Source organism: Antechinus flavipes, chromosome 3 (genome assembly GCF_016432865.1).
Source record: "Antechinus flavipes isolate AdamAnt ecotype Samford, QLD, Australia chromosome 3, AdamAnt_v2, whole genome shotgun sequence".
NCBI classification, from domain to species: domain Eukaryota; kingdom Metazoa; phylum Chordata; class Mammalia; order Dasyuromorphia; family Dasyuridae; genus Antechinus; species Antechinus flavipes.
This window is the reverse complement of record NC_067400.1, coordinates 49,272,220-49,296,502: the sequence shown is the minus strand read 5'-3', so window position 1 is coordinate 49,296,502 and position 24,283 is coordinate 49,272,220. Positions and strand designations below refer to the sequence as shown.

At 34.0% G+C, this 24,283-nt stretch overlaps 1 protein-coding gene across 1 annotated transcript in view; it reads left to right on the top strand.

Moving 5' to 3' along the window:
• Nucleotides 1–5,975, top strand: part of DIPK2A (divergent protein kinase domain 2A) — a 38,540-nt gene extending 32,565 nt beyond the window's left edge. Inside the window, exon 3 of the mRNA XM_051983328.1 lies at nucleotides 2,966–5,975. Coding sequence (XP_051839288.1) covers nucleotides 2,966–3,297 — 332 coding nt within the window. The 3' untranslated portion in view covers nucleotides 3,298–5,975. The remainder of the gene's footprint in view (nucleotides 1–2,965) is intronic.
• Nucleotides 5,976–24,283: the final 18,308 nt, after the last annotated feature.

Here is a 24,283-nt window from a genome sequence, read left to right as displayed (position 1 = left end):
TGAGAGATATATGTTTTTATTTTAAAAAAGAAAATGTTAAAAAAAACATTAAACTTGATATAGCTGCTACTTGTGATCTTAGAGTAACCTGTTTTTGCCCATCTTCCAATCCTCTTAATAGATCTTCTGAGAAATTCCCTCTCTAGTTGAGATTTAATGCTATTTATGAACAAATCTAGAATCATGTATGACAATCTGATGGCAGTGACTCTAGGCCCAGCATTGAAATTAACTGTTCATACTACAGCTCATGATAGTTCAGTCAGGGGTTTCTGTCCTGCTGCTGTAGAAGAAAATATATTCTTGGAGTCCTGAAGTGGGACTCAACTCTTCATAGAAATGTTTTTTAAAAACGTAGTCAGATTCTGTTACTATTAGTAGAGTATAGCTTCAATGAGGATTAATATAGGCAGAGTGTGTGTGCTGCATATGTATATGTATTTTATGCATGTGTGTCTATAATACAATGCATGTGTGTCCCTCTGTGTACATGTGTAGGTATACACATATATGTGTATTATATGTAATATAGATCTGTTTGAATATGTGTGTATTTAGGTATGTAAATAGATACCTAATATCCATAGATGGATGGATCTATAGATGGATATAAATATCTCTTACTTGTACATGAAAGGGTTTTTTCTATGAAAAAATACATTTTAAGTTCCAAACAACTCTTGAAATTGCCTATACTATAACTACTATAAATAAGAATTTATGTTTAAATTTCTGAGACAATGAACATTATCTTATGGGGTAAAAGTATCTTAGGATTTGGTTCTGAGTAGGATCATTTAAGATCATCTCATCTGATCCCTCATTTTACAAGTGAGGAAATCGAAATCCATATGTATAGAAAAGGATTTATCTATAGCATATAGCTATTAAATGGGCTAACTAGGAATTCAAATCCAAGTAATGTGATTATGCTTTTCCCATAATACTTCAATATTTTAGGTATCTTTTAGGAAAGGATAAGTTGTAATTAGTATTTCAATAATTTGTATATAAATGAAGCTTTGAAAGTGTTAAAAGTGCTGTATTCCTGCAAATAACAACTGTAACTGAAGAATTTAGAAATTGTCATTGATTTGGTGCACTTTGCAATAATTGGCTCCTTGCCAAGGATGGAGCATACTACCAAAGGTTAATAAGGATATATTTGTTTAACAGATGTCCAAAGATAGAAATGGCCAATGCTGGGGGAAGGAAAGGAGATTAATATACTATTGTTAGAAAGAGAATTTTGCACTTATTTGGTATGGATGTGACTGTGGTCAGTGCAGCTTGTTCATGTCTTAACCATTTTGGAAAGCAATTTTGAGTTATGATAAATTAACAAACATATCTGACTTTAAGAGATGCCACTGATAGGCATTGGATATCCGAGACAAAAAGGTAACATACACAAATATTTATAGTAGCATTTTTTTCCCTAGTAGTAAAGAACTAGAAACAAAAATAATTCTATAGATGGAGCAATGACTAAACAGATTTTGGTATATGAATGCAATGTAATAAATTCACTATAAGAAGTAAATATAAAAAAAATTAGGAAACATGGGAGAACATAAAATGATACAAAATGAAATCATAGGAATCAATAAAATATATATTACATATATATACATACAGTAACTATAATATATAAGAAGACTATAAAACCATAAATAGAAAAATAATAAAATAATAGAAATAGAATACCATGAAATCAGAAGAGATAAGATGTCTTCTTTGCTGAAGTGAGAGATTATGAATGTAAAACACTGTACATAACATCAATGTGTTACAGGCTAGGTTTGCTAGAATTTCTTTTGCTTTTCAAATCCTTTCTTATAAGATATGGCCTTTAATATCAATAGACATGATGGAGAGAGCCATCTATATCCAGAAAGAGGACTGTTGGGACTGAATGTGAATCACAACATAGTTTTTTCACCTTTTTTATTGTTTCCTTTTTGTTTCCTGTTTTCCTTTTTTTTCCTTTTTGATTTGATTTTTCTTGTGCAGAAATATGTATAGAAGAATTGCACATGTTTTACATATATGGGATCACTTGCTATCTACAGAAAGGAGAATGAAGGAGAAATTTGGAACACAAGGTTTTGCAAGAGTGAATGTTGAAAACTATCTTTGCATATATTTTGAAATTAAAAACTATTATAAAAAATAAGATGGCCTTTTGAGGAAAAAGAGAGGAAGCATATTTTGGGAAATGGAAGTGATGTAATGATACTAGAAATTTAATTTTTTTTTAAATGTATTTGCCTGGAGATTTACCAGATTGCAATTGAAAAGCAAGAAAAAATAAGAAAGTTGCCAGTATTGAGAATAGTTCCAGTTTAGAGATACCTAGAAATTCACAAGAAGCAAATGTTCACTGACCAAATATCTAATGTCCTCTAGCTTAAAATTCTGCATTTGAAAATTCAAGTATGTCATATTTAGGAATATAATTTTGACAGGACAGAGATTACAAAGAAGAAAGGTAGGGGGGCTGGTGGGAATTATCCAAAAAACCCAATATGGTTATGACAGAAATGTGGTACACAATATCTTAAGAATCATGTCAGGATCAGTAAATTCTAAAATGTATAACTAACATTTGGATTTCCTGTTTCTTTTGTTGATGAAGATAATATCAATGAATGGGGGGGGGAATGACAACAAAGGAGTTTCATATATATTTTTCCCCACTCATTTTTTTTTCTTTCCCTTACTCATAGAATTATAAGCTCAGTTTCTTATAAAACTTTAATTAGGTGTGTGTGTGTGTGCATCTAACTGCATTTAAATGTATACTTTTTTTTTTGCAAGTTTTAAAGTAGAAATCACATTTTTCACTTTGGAAAATAGATGTTAACTGAACTTGATCTATAATATTATGTGAAATTGTTGAAATTCCTTGGATTTGGAATTAAGCATTTGATAACATTAATAGTATATTTTCCTTCTTTCACAGATAAACCTGAGAACTGGGATGTATGGTACGAAAGCAAGTTTGATGACTGTGATAAAGAAGCTTGCTTATCATTTTCAAAAGAAATTCTTTGTTCTCGCGCCACTGTGGATCACAATTACTATGCTGTTTGTCAGAACCTCTTGTCCAGACACGCCACCTGGCGGGGCACTTCCGGAGGACTGCTTCATGACCCACCGGGCGAAATCGCCAAAGATGGCCGGCTGGAGGCCTTGCTCGATGAGTGTGCCCGCCCAAAGAAGCGGTTTGGCCGATTCCAAGCCGCAAAAGAACTGCGGGAATATTTAGCACAATTAAGTAACAATGGGAGGTAGTCCATGCTGATTTTTTTTTCCTTCTTTTCCCCTTTGACTAGCACTGGCTAAAACTAAAGATATTGCTCTATGAGGAGAAATGAAATTTGCAAGAGTTACCTTCAAAAGATAAATTTAATCTAGTAAATCTAATACATTAACATTCATCAAATGTGGCATATCAAAGATATGATGCTTCTCTGCAAACAAATGTGTATCCATCTTATGAAGATTGGAGCTACCATTGACTTTCTTCTCCCTTGAATATCTGAGGGGTAGATCAGCAATTATTGTAAAGCTATTGGAAATATCTGATAGCTTAATTGGCTTGTGTATCAAAGGGTACTTGACATAGCCTGCATTAGTATCACAATTCTGTGAAGCTCTTGCATTTACTTGGAAAGTCAAGTTAGAATGGCCTGTTTTATAGGCCTCTTTTCCTCCTGATATGTGGGAGTTTTTTTTTCTTTCTATTTTATGTTCATCTTATTAAATTTATATACATGCAGCTAAATGTAGGTATTGCATTTTTTAAAAAACTTAACTGGTTTTCATTCATTGCTGTGTGGTTCATATTTACTACAAGGGCAGGATTCCCATGTTTACTGTCTTTCAACTGGATAGTATGTATATGCCAGTTTTTTTTTTTTTCTTTTAACATTCTGGGTACATTGTGAACTTTATTTTCCTTTCTTGTGGTTCTGTCATTACAGCTCTCATATAAGAGTGCTTCAGGTCAATTAGTAGTTATACAAATTTCTACCCACTATGCCAATAAGTAAAATTGAGCAGGGAGTTCTTGGCATATGTTTCAAAATGTCTAAGTTAGATTGACTAGAGGCTTTAAGAAGAGCTTAGTAGGAAGCTACATCTGCTTTTGGCAGGGGAGGGGAAAATCCCCAAAATTTTGTTTTTAAAGGAAAATTAGTCCAGTGGAGTAAATAAAGCATATGCCAAAGAAACATTAGTCAGTCCCTAGGCTAGATTAAAAAAAAAAAAAAAGCATTTTCAAATTCTTTAGCCTGACTAACCTTAGGTTCATTAGTCTTCTTGCTGTTTTATTTTTAAGATGTAAATTTTTTTCATTCCTTTTTAACATTTGATAGCTGATTTCAAAGTTCTTCTAGGGCTGTACATTTTAGGGTAATTTTGGTCATGTGAGTGGCTGTGTGGGTGTGTGGATGTATGTGTGGATGCGCTTTCCCCGAGTCAACAAAATCATTTAAGTTTATCAGTATTTAATGTTTTATCTATTTCAGGAGTAGGCAACTATCTTGGTCATGGAGGGACTGATGTAAATTTTTACTCCAAGGAAGGCTGAACATGAGTGTATGGTTTAGGCTATTCAGCCAGTCTGCTTACTCTCTTAATTATGGTATTCATTGCTTATATACAAGGACGATAGCTCCATATATCACAGATGATAATGCTATGTGGGCCATTTAAGACTGATAATCATGCTGTAAATTGCCTACTGTTGATGTAGGTAATTTTAGCTCATTTCTGTTTACAGTACAATTTGGTACAGTGTCTGACATAAGATTGACCTTATTCTAAATAAGAAAGTAATTGAAATATGCACAACCAAAATAACTTTCTTGAAAATTACAAGAGCTTGGTTTTTGCATTTTTAGACAATTCTCAATAGAGCTGTAATATTAATAATGAAAACAGTAGCCACTGTGTTTTTTACAGTAGCAAAAGCATGGAATTAAACCAAAATTATGGCTTCATGATGGTTTATTTTGAATACTGTATTGGAAATTTCTTTCAAGCCAAATTAAGGGGTTTTTTTTTTTTGGTTATTTTCTTTTTAAAGAGCAGGGTGAAATAAAGTCGATAGTTCTGAAATTTTATTTAAATATGAAAAATTAGGTTATATTTGCCAAAAATAAAATGAGTACAGATTATGCAGATCATTTAGACTTTTAAGTTTTTTCTTAATGTGGTCATAATCTAGCTCTCTATAAAATATTTCTTAATTGGAGAAAATAATTTAAAAGCTGCTTTGTACATTCTGAAAGGTTTTGTCATAAGTAAGTTTACTTTATGGCAGACATTCACTCCATACTTTCAAAAGCCTTCAAATAACAACTACATTCTTGAAACAAAGCACCTTTTTATTTGAAGAATCTATATCACAAACCTTAGAATACCAGTGAAAATCAAAAACAAAGACCATGACTTAACATTGAAATTGCTGTTCATTTTACTTTCCCCCTTCAAGTCTGATTTGAATGTGTGATTACTGAATGGTATATGAGTACACTGCCAGCAAAGATTGATAGTAAAGGTAGTTTTTCATAACTGGCATTTTTCCCTTTTAAATTTGTTGTGGGACTTAGTTCCTTTAGAAATAGGCTGATAAAGCAGATTATGGAAAGAAATTGGAATTTTAAAACTATCGGGAACAACTTGTATGTGAAAAGCAATAAATATTTTGTTCAACTTGCACCTATCAGATATTTATTATACAACAGCAGTTTATATTTTTAACCATTGCCCATTAATAGACAAACTCGGTAAAATATTTTTGAATGAGACATTTGGGATTTGTATGTGCATTAAAATTGTCTTTTGTACTGTAAGTTGCTGTTTAATTTCAATATTTTACCAGAACTGTCTCCCTGTGCCTTTATATTACAAAGTTGTTTCTACAACTTTTAATGATCTTAATAAAGAATTCTTTATGACTCTCATCTTTTTCAAGCTCATTATTGTCTGTATTAAAGATCTAAACTTGGTTTGAGTAAAAATAAACTTTTTTATTGAACTATACAGTAGGTAGAGATCAAGATTATATGTTATGCAAGCAAGAAATTTGTGAATTTAAAAAATTACCATTTCGTTTGTTATTTGATTCTGTGGCTTGAAAATTTTAATTGTCTTGCTAGTCATCAAAACTATATGCTGTAAATGTTACGATGAGGAAGAATTTAGGGACTTTTTTTTAATGCCAATGCATTTAGAACTTCACAACTGTGTGTTAGAGATAATTACACAGCTTTATAATGGAAGGGGGTGCCTTTTCCCAAGGAAGCTTGAGGTATCTCCCAAAATTTGGAGGGATAATGGAAAATTTAATTTTAGTCTTTTATATTTATTTTTTTTAAGTTTCACCATTTATTAGAGTTGTAAGGAACATAAAATGTAATCTAGTCTAACTCCCCATTTATCTAATGAGCAATCTGTCACCTATAGAAATTAAATTAATTGTCTACTATTAGACAACTAGTAGCTAGTTCATGGCAAACTTGAAAACCAGACTTGAATTTCATTTCTAGAACTCTTGTTATTTTATCATAACCGTCTTTAAAAGCAAGGAGCATAAAGTTTTTAAAGTAAATGTAACTGAATGAAGACACATTTCATAATGTGGCCAGTTTAGGGGAGAAAGAAGACACGAGGCAGAATAAATAATAGCACTATTGGAAATACTGAGAATGAATCCAGGCTGGAAAGTTGAAGGTGAGATGGTAAGAGTAACTTCTAGGAGACAAAGGATGCCATTAGGAAATTGATACTCATGAATACATTTTGATAGAGAGCTACATTTGCCTTCTGCCTGAATTTTACTAATAATTCCCATCTGAAGTAGATTATACAAATTTATAATGAAATATTTTTTGTCATGTGAAGTCCAGCTGAAACAAAAGCAATTTCTCTACCCTGCCATGTGGTTTGGGGATGGGCAGAGAAGGTGTAGGTAAGTTGGGCACATCTAGTTGTGAGAGACATGAAAGGAAAATTCATTTATTAGTGAGCAACTGTAGGCTTAGTTGCTGAGGCACTGGCTTACTAAGGGTCACATGTGTGGTCCATGTCAAATGTAGTATCCTAGCTCAGTAAGACCTCTTCTCTATTTTCTAGGCTATTTTGTTTCAAAGTCCCAGAATAAAGTGAGGCAGGGTTGATTGAGTGGTAGGAAGCACTGATCTGGAGATCATTGTCAAGACCCTTCCCTTCAGATCTTGGGCAATTCATTTAATGTAGAATTTAATGAAATGTGTTATATACTCTTGTATTCTGCGCCTCTTGAGATTTTTTTTTTTGCATTTCTAGTCCTTTACTTCTTGGTAAATCGTCTTCTAATTTATGATCCTTTAATTTTCTTATCCTATCCTACCTCTTTGGGATAACATTTTTCTTTTTAAGTTTTTAAACATTGTCCTGTGCACCCTTTCACCTTTCTCCCCCCTTTCTAATTTTTTTTTTTGAGTTTTTAATTTTGGCTAACATTTTGGTAAAACTTTCAGAAATAACTCTGACTCACACAAACTTTTAAGATTTAAAAAAAATAACTCTTACCAAAAGAATAAGTGATATAAAATAATGTTATGTAATAGAATCTTTATCCAAAGCTTTGTTCCCTCTTGCCTTATATATTAAAACCTCCTTAGGTAATTACTTTATGAAGTAACTGAATTCTCTTACATTAGTTTTCCTTTAGAAGTAGTGCATTTTAAGTAACCTCCCATACTACCTACATCACTCACCATGAATAACTTGAGGGATAGTAAGTGGTGAAAAAAATAACATACAGTTTTTGTTATAGAGCAAATAAACTACAAATAAATTTTTCTTAAGATTTGGGGAATTGACTTAAATTTTTTGTCTAACAACACTGATTTTTAGAACCCAATTAAGAGCAAGTTTAGAATGTAATCATTTTTGTATTGGGGATGTGAAAAGAGGAGATATGATTGGCTTTTCCTAGCCAAAAAATAACGCTATTAGTAAAGCATTGCTTAAGGGGTAATAGAAAATTAAATATTTATTGAGTATCCCCTTGTATATGTCATTCAACTAGATCCTTAAGTGAGAATAAAAGAAATTTCTGTCATTAATTCTTCCTTTAGAAGCATATAAATTTTTCTAAAAAAAGAGAGGCCAATTTCCACAAAGATAGTGGTTGTACCAGGTGGCTACTATGATTGAGTTTCAGTATACATTGGAAAATGTAGTAACTATCAAACTAAAGGCCTTTCCGTGGTCTGTGTCCTGCCTTTAGGACTCTGGCCCCAGACTTTGGATGGCCTTTCCTCGTTTTTATCCAATAGATAAGTGAATTATGACCTCTAGGTAGCATTATTTTCTTTCTTTTGGTGTGCTTTAGTAGACAAGTGGCTGGCCTAGGAGTCAAGATTTTTTTGTGTAATTTTTCTTCTACTCTCAGATATGCCATAGATGAATTGAGTCTTTGGGTCAAGTCTCTTAAAAACTCTGAGGCTCAAGTTCTTCATCTATAAATTGAAGACCTTAGGCCATTTAGCTATTTCTGGCTCAGATATCACATGATTCATCTGAATAATCAGATTCTTCCCCCCCCCCCCAAAGAAATTTTTATTACTTTGGCCAAAGTGAAGTATGATGAAAGATGAGGTGATGAGAAATCTTCTACCCCATGATGAACGAATGAAAGCTATCAGGTACTTTCTGTAATCCCCAGAAAGATATAAATACATGTTGCATGGATTTTGCTTTTTCTTTTGTGAGGTAGAGGGGTTGTTGGAGAGGAGAGGCAGAGAAAATACATACTTTAAGGCATTTTAATTTCAAAAATTCTTTCTTTTCCTCAAGCAGTTGATATTCTCACTGGGAAAGGCAACATATGGGGGAGTAGTCGCCAGATGGAACTTTGATCTGGAGAATCACAGGGATGTGGAGATGTATAGGGCAGTTAATTGGTCTTCCCAAGTGCAATGATACTGTTGATGACTGCCCAGAGAAGTGGGAAGCTAAAGGCAGGGAAGAAGGGAATTTTGGATTTGGGAGTAGAAAACCATTTCTCCTATATGTGTGTGTGTGTGTGTGTGTATACATCTGCAAATAGCTACACATTTATACCTACATATATATTTGTCCAGTATGTGTGCATGTATATGTATATATGTATATATACATATGCAAATTACTATATATATAGTATGTGTATATATTTGTCCTGTATGTATGTATATATGGTGTGTATGTATATATGTATCCATACATATGCAAATAATTATACTATATATATTTATTCTGTATGTGTGTATGCATACATATGCAAATAGCTATATACTATATATACATGCATATATATTGTGTATAGCTGTTTGCATATTGTCTTCACCATTAAATGATAAGAGTTCCTCAAGTTCGCCTTTCTATTCCCAGCACTTAGCACTGTACCTGGTACATGGTAGGCACTTAATGTTTATTGACTGAATGAAGGAAGGAAAGGACAGGGGTAAAGATTGTGTTATGGGAGGTTCTAATGTAGGGTCTATGAATTAAAAAAAATACTTTGATCATTCTATTTGAATATAACTGATTTTCTTTGTAATTTTGTATTTTATATGTATTTGAAAACATGATTCTGAGAAGATGTTTGTAAGCTTCTCCAGCCTACAAGCATCACTATGCTAAGGGAATGTACACACATACTATTGATTATAAAAGTAAGAGTAGAAGGAAAAATTGTACTTTACAGAGAAAAATTCCTCTGGAAAGAAAAAAATAAGCAGCAGTCCAGTGGACTATGCCTGTAGGAAAATGTATGTCACCCTTCCTCCAAGGCCACCAGCTAAACCTATTAAATTCTCTAAAATATAAACTTGTGAAAATGATCAATAATCCTGCTTTCAAGGGTGATAGTCCGTCCATTGTTCTTTGTTTTCATCTTTCTGTGACTGGATTTTTGAAATTGTGACTCATTGTTTTCCAATTATAAAGTCTCTTTGTTCTTAATCTTATAATTGACCATTTACTGTGTCACAGTCTCTCCTTAGCATAGTTTTTTTTTTTTTTTAACATTTTCAAAGGCTATTTGAGGTTAATATATCGTGTGAGGCTGACTTTCTAACTTCTCAGCCAGATCACAACTTATGAAGAATACAGACTGACTTTTACATTGTTTTCATGGACTTCTCTTTTCTAATTCTCTTTTGTTGTCATTCACTATCTTTGTAAGTCATTTATGTGTTGAAGACTTAGTTGCCTGCATTACTTATGTTTTACATGCTAACCCATGTGCTTAATAATTAGAACTGTAATCAATTAGGAGGGAATCTACCTCTATTCAAGTGAAAGCCTTGCCAAAATAGGATGGTAGATAAAGCATTAGATGTAATCGAAAGACCTCAGCCCAGCCTCAAATATGGTAGCTGTGAGACCTTGAGCAATTCACTTAAACTATGCACCTTGGTTTCGTCATCTGTAAAATGGAAATAATAACATCTGCCTCCTATGATTGTTGAAAGGATAAAATGAGAAAGTACTTATAACTTTGGAAATTTTAAAATGCTTTTATAAATGCTAAGCTAACACTATTGCTCCCTTATTTATCCTGTCTTCACTCTAGAAGGACAAGGTGTGTCAATTGATGTAAAACGTTGCTTGGTCCTTCTATTTAATGTCATTTGATAAGTATAGCATCTATACCCTTATTTAAGTATTTTATAAAAATGTTAAATACTGGGACAATCTGCTAGACTCCTTCCATGCTGACAGACCCATTTATGACAACTTTTGGGAGAAAGCTATTCAATCACTTCTAAATCCATCTATTTCATTATCTGACTTTCTTCTTCCCACCTTTTGAAGCAAGAGAGGTTCCTCAAATGTTTTGTTGAAATGTAGGCAGAATAAATCAGCAGCATTCCTGTGATTTACAAGTAGAGTAAACCTGTCAGAAAAAAATCATTTTAGTCTGACATGACTTTTTCTTGACGAAATTTGTGTGTGAGATTACTGCTTATTTTCCTAGATATTCACAAACCATCAGTTTAATATGTTGTAGAATTTTACCAGGAATCAAAACCAAGCGATAATGCTTATTTTCAGATGTTTTTTCCTGTTTTGAAAACTTAAACATTTGCTATTTTTCTAGTCCAGTGATCCTTCTCTTATTGTCCATGATTTTCAAGGGAAACTGATAGTGACTTCACAGTCTTATCTACTAAATGTTTTAGTACCTGGGATTGTGTTTCCAAGACTATTTATCTTTACTCAATTTATCTATGCATCAGTAAGTATTTATTGAATGCCTCCTATGTATCAGATCCTGCTAATCACTAGGGATACAAAGATTTTAAAAAACCCAATTAATCTCTGCCTTTGTGGACTTTTCTTTCTAGAAGGGAAAGCAGCCTCTATAAGTAGATGAAATGTAAAGGTAATTCGGTGGAAATGAATGAGAATAGAGATCAGCAAAGAATTTGTATGGAAGGGAACCTTGAAATAAACCGAAGGAAACTAAAAATGCTCAGAGTGGGAGATGACAGAGTACATTTCAGACATGGTGACCAACCCGTGCAAAAGCACTGGGAAAAGCGATTTTACGTGTGAAGAACATCAACAATCCTAATTTGGTTAGAACATAACAAATGTGAGGGCAAGTAATGAGTAATACTAATGAGGAGGCAGATTAGAGCCAGGTTGTGAAGGAGTTTAAATGCCAGACAGAGGAGGAGACTATATTTGATTTTAGAGTTAATAGGGAGCTGCTAGAGTTTACTAAAAAGGGAGTGACGTGGTCAAGCCTTTCAAAATATCCCTTTGACAGCTTGGTGGAGCAGGGATTAGCCACTTTGACCTGCCTTTTTCTAGTCTCAGAACTGTTCTGCTTGGGAGAGAAAACATGCACAATAAGAACCCCACAGTTCTAGATAATAGTTTACTTTTGTGTAGTGCTTTGCATGCTGACTTCAACACTTCCTGGGCCAGGGTACCACAATAAAACTAGCATCAGCCTAAGTTAACTCCTTCTTACCCACTATCAGCTTGAAACTCAGCATTGCTCTGGGGTTTCAGAAGAAGGATTCTGAGACCTCACAGAATCTTCACATAGGCTGCTTGTTCCTCCTCAGTGACCTACCTAGTAAATTGTAGTCAGATAATTGTTTACCTGACACCCAGGAAAAACCACTGTACTACCTGTGGCCACATCACTTAATCTCTCTGAGCATCCAGGTCCTTCTCTGTGGAATGATTTAGATTAGATGTTGTCTAAAATCTCCTCCAGCTAGAAATCTACTGTCTTTATGATAATCTCTACTGAAAACTAGCAAACAAATTCAAAACACTTCAGAGAAACTGCCTGCTGATTAAAGTTCAAAACTGTCAACGTGACATTCAAAGCCATCCACTATTTTTCACCTATCTATCAGTTAAGCTATTCCTTTCATGCCTCAGTGCTCCTGCCAATGAGATTGTTCTCTGCCCTGTCCATCTGCTCCTTGCATGTCTTCAGGACCTTATTTTTGCCCAACTTTCTATGTCTAATATGCTATTCCTTCCTTTTTTCCTTCTCCTCACAGACCCTGAGGGGGACAGCCTGGAATACTGAGCCCAAGAGCTTTGGAAATAGCTGTCTCCCTGACTACCACATCCACTCCCATAGCCATCATTGAGAGAAAAAATTGTGGAGATAGAGCCCATCTTTCTCAACTCACAAATTAGGGGGAAAAAGTCCCAAAGTGGTAGTACCCTCAACTACACTTCCAGACCACTAGTCCTGCTTCCAGACAAGTCTGCCCAGTGGTAAATTTACTATCAATATTATTGACCATTTCTCTTAGAGCTCTATTCACTTGCTATAAACTCTGAACTTTTTGAAATCAGAATCCTATCTTAACTCAACTTCACATCTCTCCCAGTAACTAACACCACATACAGGCACTTGATGAATAGATATTGCATTTGTGGAGACTTGGCCACCAGTTAGTGTTAGAGGTGAATGGGACTCAAACAAATATCTTTTATGGATTGGAAGTAGCTCAGACTTCTTTGCTACTCTGTGTTATTCCTGTCTTTATGTTTCTCCTGCTCACCTCTCTGTCCTGTGAATACCACTGTGGCAGAACGCTGGAGAGCTGTTCTTGGTCTCTGAAACACTTGGTTTCAGGATGAGTTGGCATTAAATCCTGTCTCTGACCCCTACTTGTCTGTATGAAATCTCTCAGTGCCCTGGGCATCTCCCTACGGCCAGAAGTGTCAGTTGGTAGAGGAAATTTGCTCACTAGACACTGAAATCAAAGCTACAAACCAAAAAGCAAAAATATTCAACTTCATATTGTTAAAACTTGGAAAAATATGTTGAAAAAGAATAACAACAAATAAAACATTCAGCATGATACCTTAGTATTTGTCTAAAATTTTATTTTTTTTTAAAATATAAAAACTTGGATAACATTTTAATTAAGGTTTGGCATTAGCATTATTCAGTTGGGTTTTTTTTTTTTTTTATGATGATTCCTCCTTTTCTCCAAAAAAGATTTCAGGCTTTGTTTTTTAAGAAAATTAGTTACTACACGCAAGCCCTGAGTCCAATAAAATAAGCCCTGAATTATGAATGTGTTGTTAGCATATTTAAAATAAAGATGACTCTTAGCAATCACCAAGAAAATTGCTAAGCAGGATATATCTTTAGTGATGCTTTTGTTATTCAGACAAGCTGTCCAAGTTGTCAGAAACACATCTAGGTAATTTGGTCCCTTAAGAAAAAGTTATTCACATTATTCTTCTGGATGAAAGGGCATCAGCAGACTTTCCTGTCTGCTGTACAGAACCATTCTTTTCCCTGCCTGTAAGCACACTATGCCAGAGTTTGGATTCCACTTCAAATTTGTCTACCTCTCTTTCTGCATAAATGTTTTTCTTAGACATTCATGAGCTATTATAGTTTTGATCTATCTGGTAATAGTTCTTTTTTATCTATTCAATCTAACCCAATTCAGCAAGCATTTATTAAGTGACTATCATGTGCAAGGCTCCTTAGGCACTTGGGGGTATAGAGTTAAAGCTTTAAAAAAAAAAAACTCCCTGTCCTCAAGAAGTTTACATGTCTACATGCAGACAATGAGAGCATATACATGATAGTTGGAAGAGGAGAGCATTGGGAACTAGGGTAATCTGGAAAGGCTGACATTGAAGATACGTAAGTATTGGGAAAATTTTTTAGACTAGAAATCATAAGATTAGGGTTTTTTTTTTTTTTAACTTGAGTCTATCACTAACACTAAAAGGGGGAAGCTCCTACTTTGTTCCAGGCACTGCAATGAGCACTCTACAGATATTATTTCTATTCTCCATCATTTCAACTCTGGGATATAGGTGCTATAATTAGCTTCATTTTATAGATGATGAACTGGAATTGAGAGGGGTTAAAAGACTTTTCCAAATAGTAAGTGCTTAAGACAGGATTTGAATGGCTACTTTACAATTTAAAATGTTCTTTATTTTATTTACATCTTGTGCCTTAAAGTTTGGGCTTTTGTAAGTATTTTTGAGTCATTTGTAATTTGTATAAAGTTATTAAAGTTTTTGGATTGTAAGTTATAAAAAAAAGACAGGATTTGAAGTCAGATCCAGACCCATCACTCTTTCTGCTGTGCCATCTGGCTGTCTTTGTAGCAGACAATTCTTTTTCTGAAGCTTCATTCTCTTTATTTATCCTCAAAAACAGGTCTTCTATGAATCGGAGTCAGGAAATCCTGAGTTAAATCTTGCCTCAGATACTTACCAGTTGTGTGATTCCAAGCAAATCCCTTAACTTTTCTCATCCTTTGTCCCCATCTGTAAAATGAAGTTTGTTGTGATGATCCAATGAAATCTATTTTGCAAGTTTTAAAGTGTTGTATAAAGGCTAATTTAAACAGATATTAGTCAAGACTCCATTGTGTCCTATATGCTGCACTAAGTGCTAGAGATGCAAAAACAAAAAATGAAATTGTCCCACACTTCAGGTAGCTCTCAAGGGTAGCTCTCTAGGTGAGTTAGGTCTTTGCCATATCAGATACCGATGTTATGATTCCATTTTTGTGTGTATTTCTTTTTTAAGTTTTTATATTCTTTTTACCTTGTCCAAGTTACACCTGTAGAAATAACACATCTGATGCAGTTAACTTAAAAACCAGTCTGTGAGATATTGGGTTATTCCTGGACATATTTAGTGTTACTGCCAAAAGATTTTCTGGCTCTTCAGATCTTTCATCACAGTGAAAATTCTTGACACCTTTTTTGTGGAATGTTTGTTACCTCCTGACATGTTGTTGACAGCTTGCTGCTAGTTAAAAATATACCTGTGATGTAATTTTCAATACTTGTTCCACAGCATTTAATCATTCCCAATGAGATACTTTCAGCTGTAGAAAAATATAGCCAAACAAAGGTATTGTTGAGGTTATTCTGGGGAAAGCAATGTCCCTCTTTTTTTTTTAAGCATTTTTATTTATAGAGGATTTATTTATAGATTAATTAGTCATACACATTAAATAATGAGGGGAAAATGTGGTTCAGTATTTAAGAAATGAAAGTGACCAAAGTGCTTATTCATTACTGATAAACATCATATCTTTATATCATGAATCATTACTTCTAAAAAATTCTAAATAATTACCTTTAATAAATACTTCTAATAATAAATAATTACTTATGAAAGATTAAAAAAATAACTATATTGTTAAAAGGAAAAATCTTTGAGTCATATCCTGATTAATAAGGGAAATTTAAGAAAATTAAGATAAAAAAGAGTCTTCCCATGCTTGGAGTAAACACCTGCTAACTTATAGACCAAGATTACCTTCAAACTAGGTTAGCCCATATGGCTAAACTGTTTTACCAGCATATGGCCACTGCATATACAACACCTTTTTGGATCCACAGGTGAGAATTGGTTGGTAGACACAAAAAATATATGAACACCAGAGATGCTAGTTCTCCCTCTAGGGATGTGGGGATGATCTTAGTGCAGCCTCAATTCCTCCTGATCATAGGGATGATGGGGATTAGCTCTAAGAAGATATGATTCTTAGTCTTGATGACTGTTTTCTTTGGTGGTCTGGACTCAGGTAACTATCCTAAGGGAACTTAAAACATGGGATTACTTCAGAATGACTGCATTCATGACTGATTTTATACAATATTTTAACAGAAAGAAAATCACTGGTTATCAAAGTAGGATAATTTCCAAATTAGTTGTCAGTGTTCAGGTAAACCAGTTAACTAGTTAAAACAAAATTCAAATTCAGAAAATTATAAGAAAGGCTAAAGATGAACAGACATAATAGATCCAACTTGATTTATTTAAATTAGCCAAAAATGTAAAAAAAAAATAGTATCCCAGATTTTGAGAGACTAAGAACCATGAAGGTCATGTGGCCCAATACCTTTACTATTTAGAGGAAGAAAACACAGTTCAGAGAAATCAAATAACCTGTTCAAGATCACATGTGGTCAGTGGCACAACTGAGTTTCGAACCCTCACCCTTGATTATAGAGTTAAGATGCTTTCTGGAGCATCATATTTGATTCCAAATATGTTGACTCTGATTATTACCATTTCTTAGAGAAGTTTAGCTAGTGGAAACCTTATGAAAAGCTTACCTTATGAAAAAGCTGGAATATAACAGAAGCAGTTTCAGTCAGCTACATCTTGATTTGCCTGCTGAGCAAAGAGATGGTCCCAGGGCAACAATAGTTCAGAATATAAGCTCATCTGCAAAATGTGAAGGAAGTTTGAAATATTTTTTTCCCTAGTAAAATGTCTGTCATTGATCACTGAAAATGATATCATATTTACAGTAGAAACAGCTGAATTATTATGTACAGATTGTCTAAAAACCATGTGATTCTTAGTCCCTTCAGAAACCTTTTCTTACTACTTTGCTAACATTTTTGCAAAAGTAAAAAGGAATATCCCAAGTATGAGGAGTATTTTGTATTTTTTGTTTGTTGATTAGTGGAGCCAAAGAATGCTTTGACTAGTGGTTAGCCTAATGAATGATGATGGTGATGATGATGATAGCATTTATATAACATTTTAAATTTTGTAAAACATTTTACAAATATTATCTCATTTTATCCTCACAATAAACTTGAGAAGCAGGTTTTCCCCCCTCATTTTATTAATGAGAAAACTGAGGCAGAGAGAGGTTAATGACGTGCTCAGATTCACAGTTAGTAACAGCCTGTGGCTGGATCTTGACTCCAGGTCCAGTACTCTTTATAATGAACTATTGACTTAGGTGTCTGTTCTTCAAAAAACAAAGTTTTTTGATGGGATCATTTCGTAAAGTCTTTCCATTTCTGTAATGCTAGAATCAATAATTGAATTTTAATGGCATCATCTTTAAGAACATCCTTCCATTCCTCAGAGGGTACATCCTATCTTCATAAAGGTATAGGATAGGAACAGAATCCATTGCACAGCAGACTACATCTTCACCATCACACAATTGCCTTTAAGTTGTAGGGATTACAAAATTGAACTCTTATTTTTGATTATTGTCAATGAAAAAAAAATTGACTTTGTAGAGCAAAAAAAAAAAGTTCCATGTTCTTTTTATGAAGGTCTTTAGTCCTATGCATATATTAAAAGCATATAAAATTCCTTAAAAGAGGTAACAACAAAGATTAATAATTGTTAGATAACTTTTTGGTAATTAATTGAAAATGAGTCCTAAGGGGGGATCCAGAGTCAGGAAAATGTGGGTTCAGATCCAGACTCAGACATTTACTAGCTCTATGATACTTGGCAGGCCATTTAATCCTGTTTGCCACAGTTTCCATATCTGTAAAATGAACTGGAGAAGAAAATGGCAAATGGCAAACCACTTCAGTATCTTTGCCAAGAAAACCCCATGGATGGTACTGACATGCTATGTATGGTCCATAGGGTTATGAAGAATTGGACGTGACTGAATGTCTAACAACAAAACATAAAGAAAATATATGATTCTCCATTGTAAACATTGTAGACAGCAAAATTATATGATGATCAACTGTGGTGAACTTGGCTCTTCTCAGCAATGTGGTGATTCAAGATAATTTCAATAGATTTGGAATGGAAAATGCCATTCAAATGCAGGGAGATAACTATGGAAACTGAATGTGAACCAAAGCATAGTATTTTCACCTTTTTTTGTTTGATTGATTTTAATTTCTTGTAGTCTTTTCCTCTTTGGTCTCATGAGAGATAAATATGTTTTAAAAGATTGCAAATGTTTAATTTATATCAGATTGCTTGTTTTCTTAGGGATGGGAAAGAAAAGGGAGAGCATGAAGACCAAGCTAGCACCCTGGATACCTTAGAATTAGTCGGAGTCAGGATAAGCAAAAGTCCTTAGTCTTTATTCTTGGTCTTTAGGGGTAGAAGTGAATTGGATGGATGCAGGATCTCCAGGATCTCTCTTCTTCATCTTCTGCTCAAAAAGTGACCCTGTCTAGTCTTACTCCACCCCCTCGTCCCTCTTACAATTCTCTGTATACACCAATTATTAAGCCAGCACAGAATAGTGGGAAGGGCCATTTTCCAAGCATATGCTAATAGAGTATTGTCCAATTGGTGGTTAGCCTTAAGTGCTTGGTTGTCCGACCTCAGTGCATCAACTCAAGAGTTTCAGCCCTTTATAGGAGAGAGGGAAGAATTTGGAACACAAAGTCTCACAAGGATGAAAGTTGGAAATGATCTTTACATGCATTTGAAAAAATTGAAATACTATTGATTGAAAAAAAATAAAAGAAAATATTTCGTTCTCAAAAGAGTTTGCCATTGTCATAAAGGATGTTTCATGCAGAAGTCAAATGGAAGTGGAATTAATGCCTTACATATAATGTAGTCCTTCAGATGCTTTTTTTCCCCCTACAATCATCAATGTAGTGATTTCATTAAGCTGGGAAATGTCACTAAGTTTCTTAAATAACATCACAGTGTCTTTAAAAAAAAAAAAAGTTTGGTACACTTATTCACATAGAGAAAAAAAATAAACAAGAGAATAAGGAATTATCATTGTCCAGACCATGTTCTGTAGTTCAATAGATAATTCTATAGCTGATATATGAACTAATCCCAGTATCAAACATCAGCATCAAAACAGTTTTCAGTTATGAAGTGTCATTCCAACTCAGACAAGAATTCTAGTAAGACTGTATCATAAAAGGAAAGAACAAAAATGGTTGTGAAGGAAGGCATTTTTTACCTTTGAGAAATCATTTCCAAGTGCTCGGTTAGGTTTCTTCTTAATCTCTCTACTAAAATAATGTTTGCTGAATTTTTTTTTAAAGAAATTTGGGATTCTAGGTAAAAATAGCTCCTTCCTAGAACCTATATGTCTGTAGCCTGGCACATATAACATGGTTTTACTTAGTGATTAGATCATAAAACACATTATTATTGTATTTTCTCAAACATGGTTGAATAGTTACAGACAACCTGCATCCTAAAAAGAAAAACATACACACAGAAATTTTATAAGTACTACCTCAAATCTTAGCTTTGCTCTTCTAGTCTCTCTAAATCTGGACTGTTAAGAGGAATGGTATATATTAATCTGGGTCAACAAATGTTATGTATCTCCTAGTCTTTCTTTCCCTTTTTTTTCCAGATCTAAAATTGAAAAAATATTTAATTCCTAGTTAATGGGTAGCCTTAGGAGGTAGATTTTTATTGACCAAAGAAAAATTGTCAGCGCAATAGTGGAAATTAAAATATTATTTACAATATGCTATTCACAAACATTCAAGTCATTTCTGTATTATATCTTTCCCTCTTTAGAACATAAGCTCCTTGTAAGTTTTTCATTTACAGGATTCATATCCCTAATGACCAAGAACAATGCCTGACACATAATAGATGCTTAAGAAATATCTGTCATTTGACTGTTTTCAAACTGAAAGGCTAAGTAAATATAATGTGTATTTTTGGTCCTTATTTGCTTGCATTTTGTTTTCTTTCTCTTATTTATTTATTTATTTTTTTGCTTTTTGATCTATTTTTTCTTGTACAACATGATAATTGTGGAAATATGTATAAAAGAATTGCACATTTTAAACATTTTGACTTATTTGCTGTCTAGGAGAGGAGTTGGAACACAAGGTTTTGCAAAGGTGAATGTTAAAAATTATCTAAGTTTATGTTTCGAAAATAAATAGCTTTAATTCAAATAAATATAATGTGTAAAAACTGAAAACTCTTTCCATTTAGGGAAAGAAGATTAATACATTTTGTTTTACTGTGCATACCCTTTGATCCAGCAGTGTTTCTCCTGGGTCTGTATACCAAAGAGATAATTAAAAAGGGAAAAGGACCCATGTATGCAAAAATGTTTGTAGTAGCTCTTTTTTGTAGTGGCAAGGAATTGAAAATTGAATAGATGCCCATCAGTTGGAGAAAGGCTGAATAAGTTATGGTTTATGAAGGTAATGGAGAATTATTGTTCTGTAAGAAATAATGAGCAGGTTGATTTCAGAAAAGTCTGGGAAGACTGACATGAACTGATGCTGAATGAAGTGAGTAGACCCAGGAGAACATTGTATACAGTAACAACAAGATTATGTGATGATCAATTGTGATTGATTTGGCTCTTCTCAACAGTGCTCTGATTCAAGGAAATTACCATAGACTTGGGATGGAAAATGCCAGTCACATCCCGAGAGAGAACTATGGAGACTGAATGTAAATTGAAGCATAGTATTTTCACCTTTTGTTTGTTTTTTCTTTCTAGTAGTTATTTTTTAAAATTTTCCCTTTGTTCTGATTTTTCTTGCACATGACAAACACAGAAATATGATTAAAAGGATTGCACATATATAATCTATATCAGATTGTTTGCTGTCTTGGGGAAGGGGAAGATAAAGGAAGGAGGAAAAAAAATTAGAGCACTAAGTTTTATAAAAATATATGTTGATAACTATCTTTATATAAAGAATTTTGGGAAAAGAAAATACTACTAAAATTAAAAAGAAATATATTTTGTTTTATCTGAAAATCAGAGATGTCTTATTTTAAAACATAACTATTTGAAGCCTCTAGAAAAGTTCTGTGTGCTGAACACATATAATAGCTTACATTTATATAACACTTTAACTTTTGCAAAGTTACATATATCATCCATTTGATCTTCACAAGAATCCTAGTAAGTAGACGCTATTGTTACTCCTATTTTGAGGCATACAGAAATTAAGTAACTTGCTTAACACAGGTTATAAGCATCAGAGACAGTATTTGAACTTGGGTCCCTAGTGCGCTTTTCATTATATTACAGTTTATAAAGATCTACTAAAAGAGGAACTGGGGTATTTTGCTTAGAGAAGCCAAGGGAAGGAGGCATAATAGCTGGGTTCACATATTTGAAAAACTGTCATTTGGCAGGACAATTAGAATTGTTCAGTCTGATTTCTTAGGACAGAAAGTTGTACAGAGACAAGTTTAGACTTGATATCAGAAAATGGATTGCAACTGGAGATAGTGAACTGGCATTTATTAAATACCTACTCTATGGCCAGAGGGTCAGCTAGGTGGGGCTGTGGACAGATATTGGGTCTGGATTCAGGAAAATCTGAGTTCAAATTCCTCCTCAGATGCTAGCTAGGTGACCCTGGGTAAATGATTTTACCATTATTTTCCTCAGTCCCTCATCTGTAAAATAGGAACATAGTGGAAAAGGAAATGATAAACTGTTCCATTATCTTTGTTAAAAAAGCCCCTTGGATAAAGTTGAATTGGATGTGGTTTTGGACAAGCCAAAGAAAATGCTGGAATGCTTGGTTTATCAGTCCCAGGACTTTTAGAATCAAAGGTGTAGAAAGATCACTAAATAATTAGAGCAGAAGTCAAAGTCAGTATTCATTTAAATGGAAAGATAAAAATGAGAAGATACCTTGTGTGTTTACAGAAGCTCTAGCCTAAATTGGTTAAGAATGATTAAAAAATGTTCAGAAAAATGAGAGATAAAAAGATATTGCTGGTATCACCATTAATTAGAGAAGTTTAATTATTGTAAAAGAGATCATGAAGTCATGGATAAGGGTTCCAATCCCACCTCTGCTGTTTATGACCTGAATGACTTTGGACAAATCACTTTACTTGCCCAGACCCTAGTATCTTCAACTGCAAAGTTAAAAAGGCTGGAATAGATGCGTTTTCTTCCAGATCTAGGAATCCATATACAACAGGGAAGTCCAAAGAGCTTGGAAACCTCTGAGTCAGTCCAGTGAAAAGATACACAGTCATAGTGAGATGTAATACCAGATGCGTATAAACTCTTTCAAGGGAGAAAAAAAAAATGTAAATAACAAAAACATCTAGGTTGTATGGCTTCTCAAAACAGCAAATAAAAGTTAGAAGGAAAAGTTAACCCAGACACATCTTAGTGTGAGATCCACGTAAGTTATTATATGACCTGGAGAATATTTATAGAAGAAACTTGAAGGAACAAATAGAGAAGAAATGGGAGTGGGTGGGAGGTGTCTTTTGCCAAACTTGTTCCAGTAGGAAAAGTCCGCACTACAAACACAGGATGAATCAAAAGAGTGAAATGGTAGCCAAGAGAGTGAAATAATATCCTACTCTCCATTACAATCACTGAATCATAGGTGTAGAACTGGAAGGAACCTTGGATGTCATCTGTCCAATTCTATTGTTTTACTAATGAGGAAACTGAGACCCAGAGCAAATCCACTTACCAAATCTAGAAAGTTAGTTCACCTATAAAAAATAGCATATTTTCTTTGTGTTTTTTATTTCCTCTTATTTGACCCATTTTTCATGCAAGAAAAGTGGTACATTATTAGAGCATTTATTAAGCACCTACTAAGTGTCAGGTATTGTAATAAATACTGAGGATACCAAAAGAAGGCAAGAAACTCTTTCCCTCTCAAGGATCTCATGAACTAATCGGGAAGACAACAGGCAAACAAATAAATATAAACATATAAAGAAGAAAGAAGAAATAATTAAGAGAGGAAAGCCCTAGAATTAAGAGGAGTTGAGAAAAGATGACAGTGTTAAGACAGCTATCTTTCACATAACTTGCTCAGGGTTATACTATAAGAATCTGAGACAAGATTTGAATTCAGTTCTTTCTGATTCTAACTACAGTTTTCTCGTTGTTGTTATTTGTCCTTCCTTCTTGAAGAGTACCATGACATCAGGGAAGGCTTGCCATGACATGCAATTGAATTGGATTTCAGTGAGGGAGGCTGTGCAAGGTCACCTGTCTCACTTTCCCCTCCAGAGCCATCTGGGTCCAGTGGCCAGAGATAGATCAGGAGGACTGGAGATGGCCCTGGATGCAATGGAGATCTTTGCTTTTCACATCCTGCTGCCTTTAGAAGTACATAGTGTCTGTAGTGTTAGAGAAGGTGAAGGAGGTAATTATCAGATTCTGCCCATCTGAAATACTGTGTTAAATTCTAAGCACACCATAGACAAACTGGAACATGTCTAGAGGAAGGTAACCAAGAGAATGAGAGGAATGAATACCATACCATAAGATAACTGGTTGATAGGACTGAGATAGTTACCATGAAGACAAGGCTTAGGGAGCTCATGATAGTTACTTTCAAGTAATTAAAATATTCTTGTGTAACAGAAATATTCATGTTTTGATCCTTCCTAGGAGACAGAACTTGAAGCAATGGATAGCAGTTACAAAGAGACAGACTGATGAATGAATTAATGAATGAAAAAAATGTAGATTGAAATAACCATTCTTACTAGTCAAAGCTATCTAGAAATGAGAAAAGTACCCTTATTGTAGATATTTTGTTTGTTTATTTGGTTTTTAGAGTATCTCCCTGGCTTGCCCAGGCTAGAAGTACAGTGGCCGTTTCCAAGCCAATCCCATAGCCATTCTCAGTTCAGTGTCAATACAAAAGTCTTGTTCTGTTTTTAGCCTGTTTCCTTGTGATTCCCTTGTTCTTGAGCTTTCACCATATTGGTGTTGAACTAGTATGGATGCTCACTCAGCTTCGTTCAGAACTCCTGAGCTCAAGTAATCCACCAGCCTTGTCCTTTACAAAAGCAGGCATTTGCCACTATCATTGGCTCACACTTTATTTTCAAATAGTGACTGAATAGAACACAATTTGTCTGGGATGCTGTTGTTAGTCACAAGAATGAACTCCCAAAGCAGAAATAATTCTAGAAAAAAATTTGTTAGGTTATTTGGTAAAGGAGAACAAGCATTTCCTCCAGATTCTAGGAATTTATATTACATGGAATTTAGACAAATTTATCAGAGTAGAA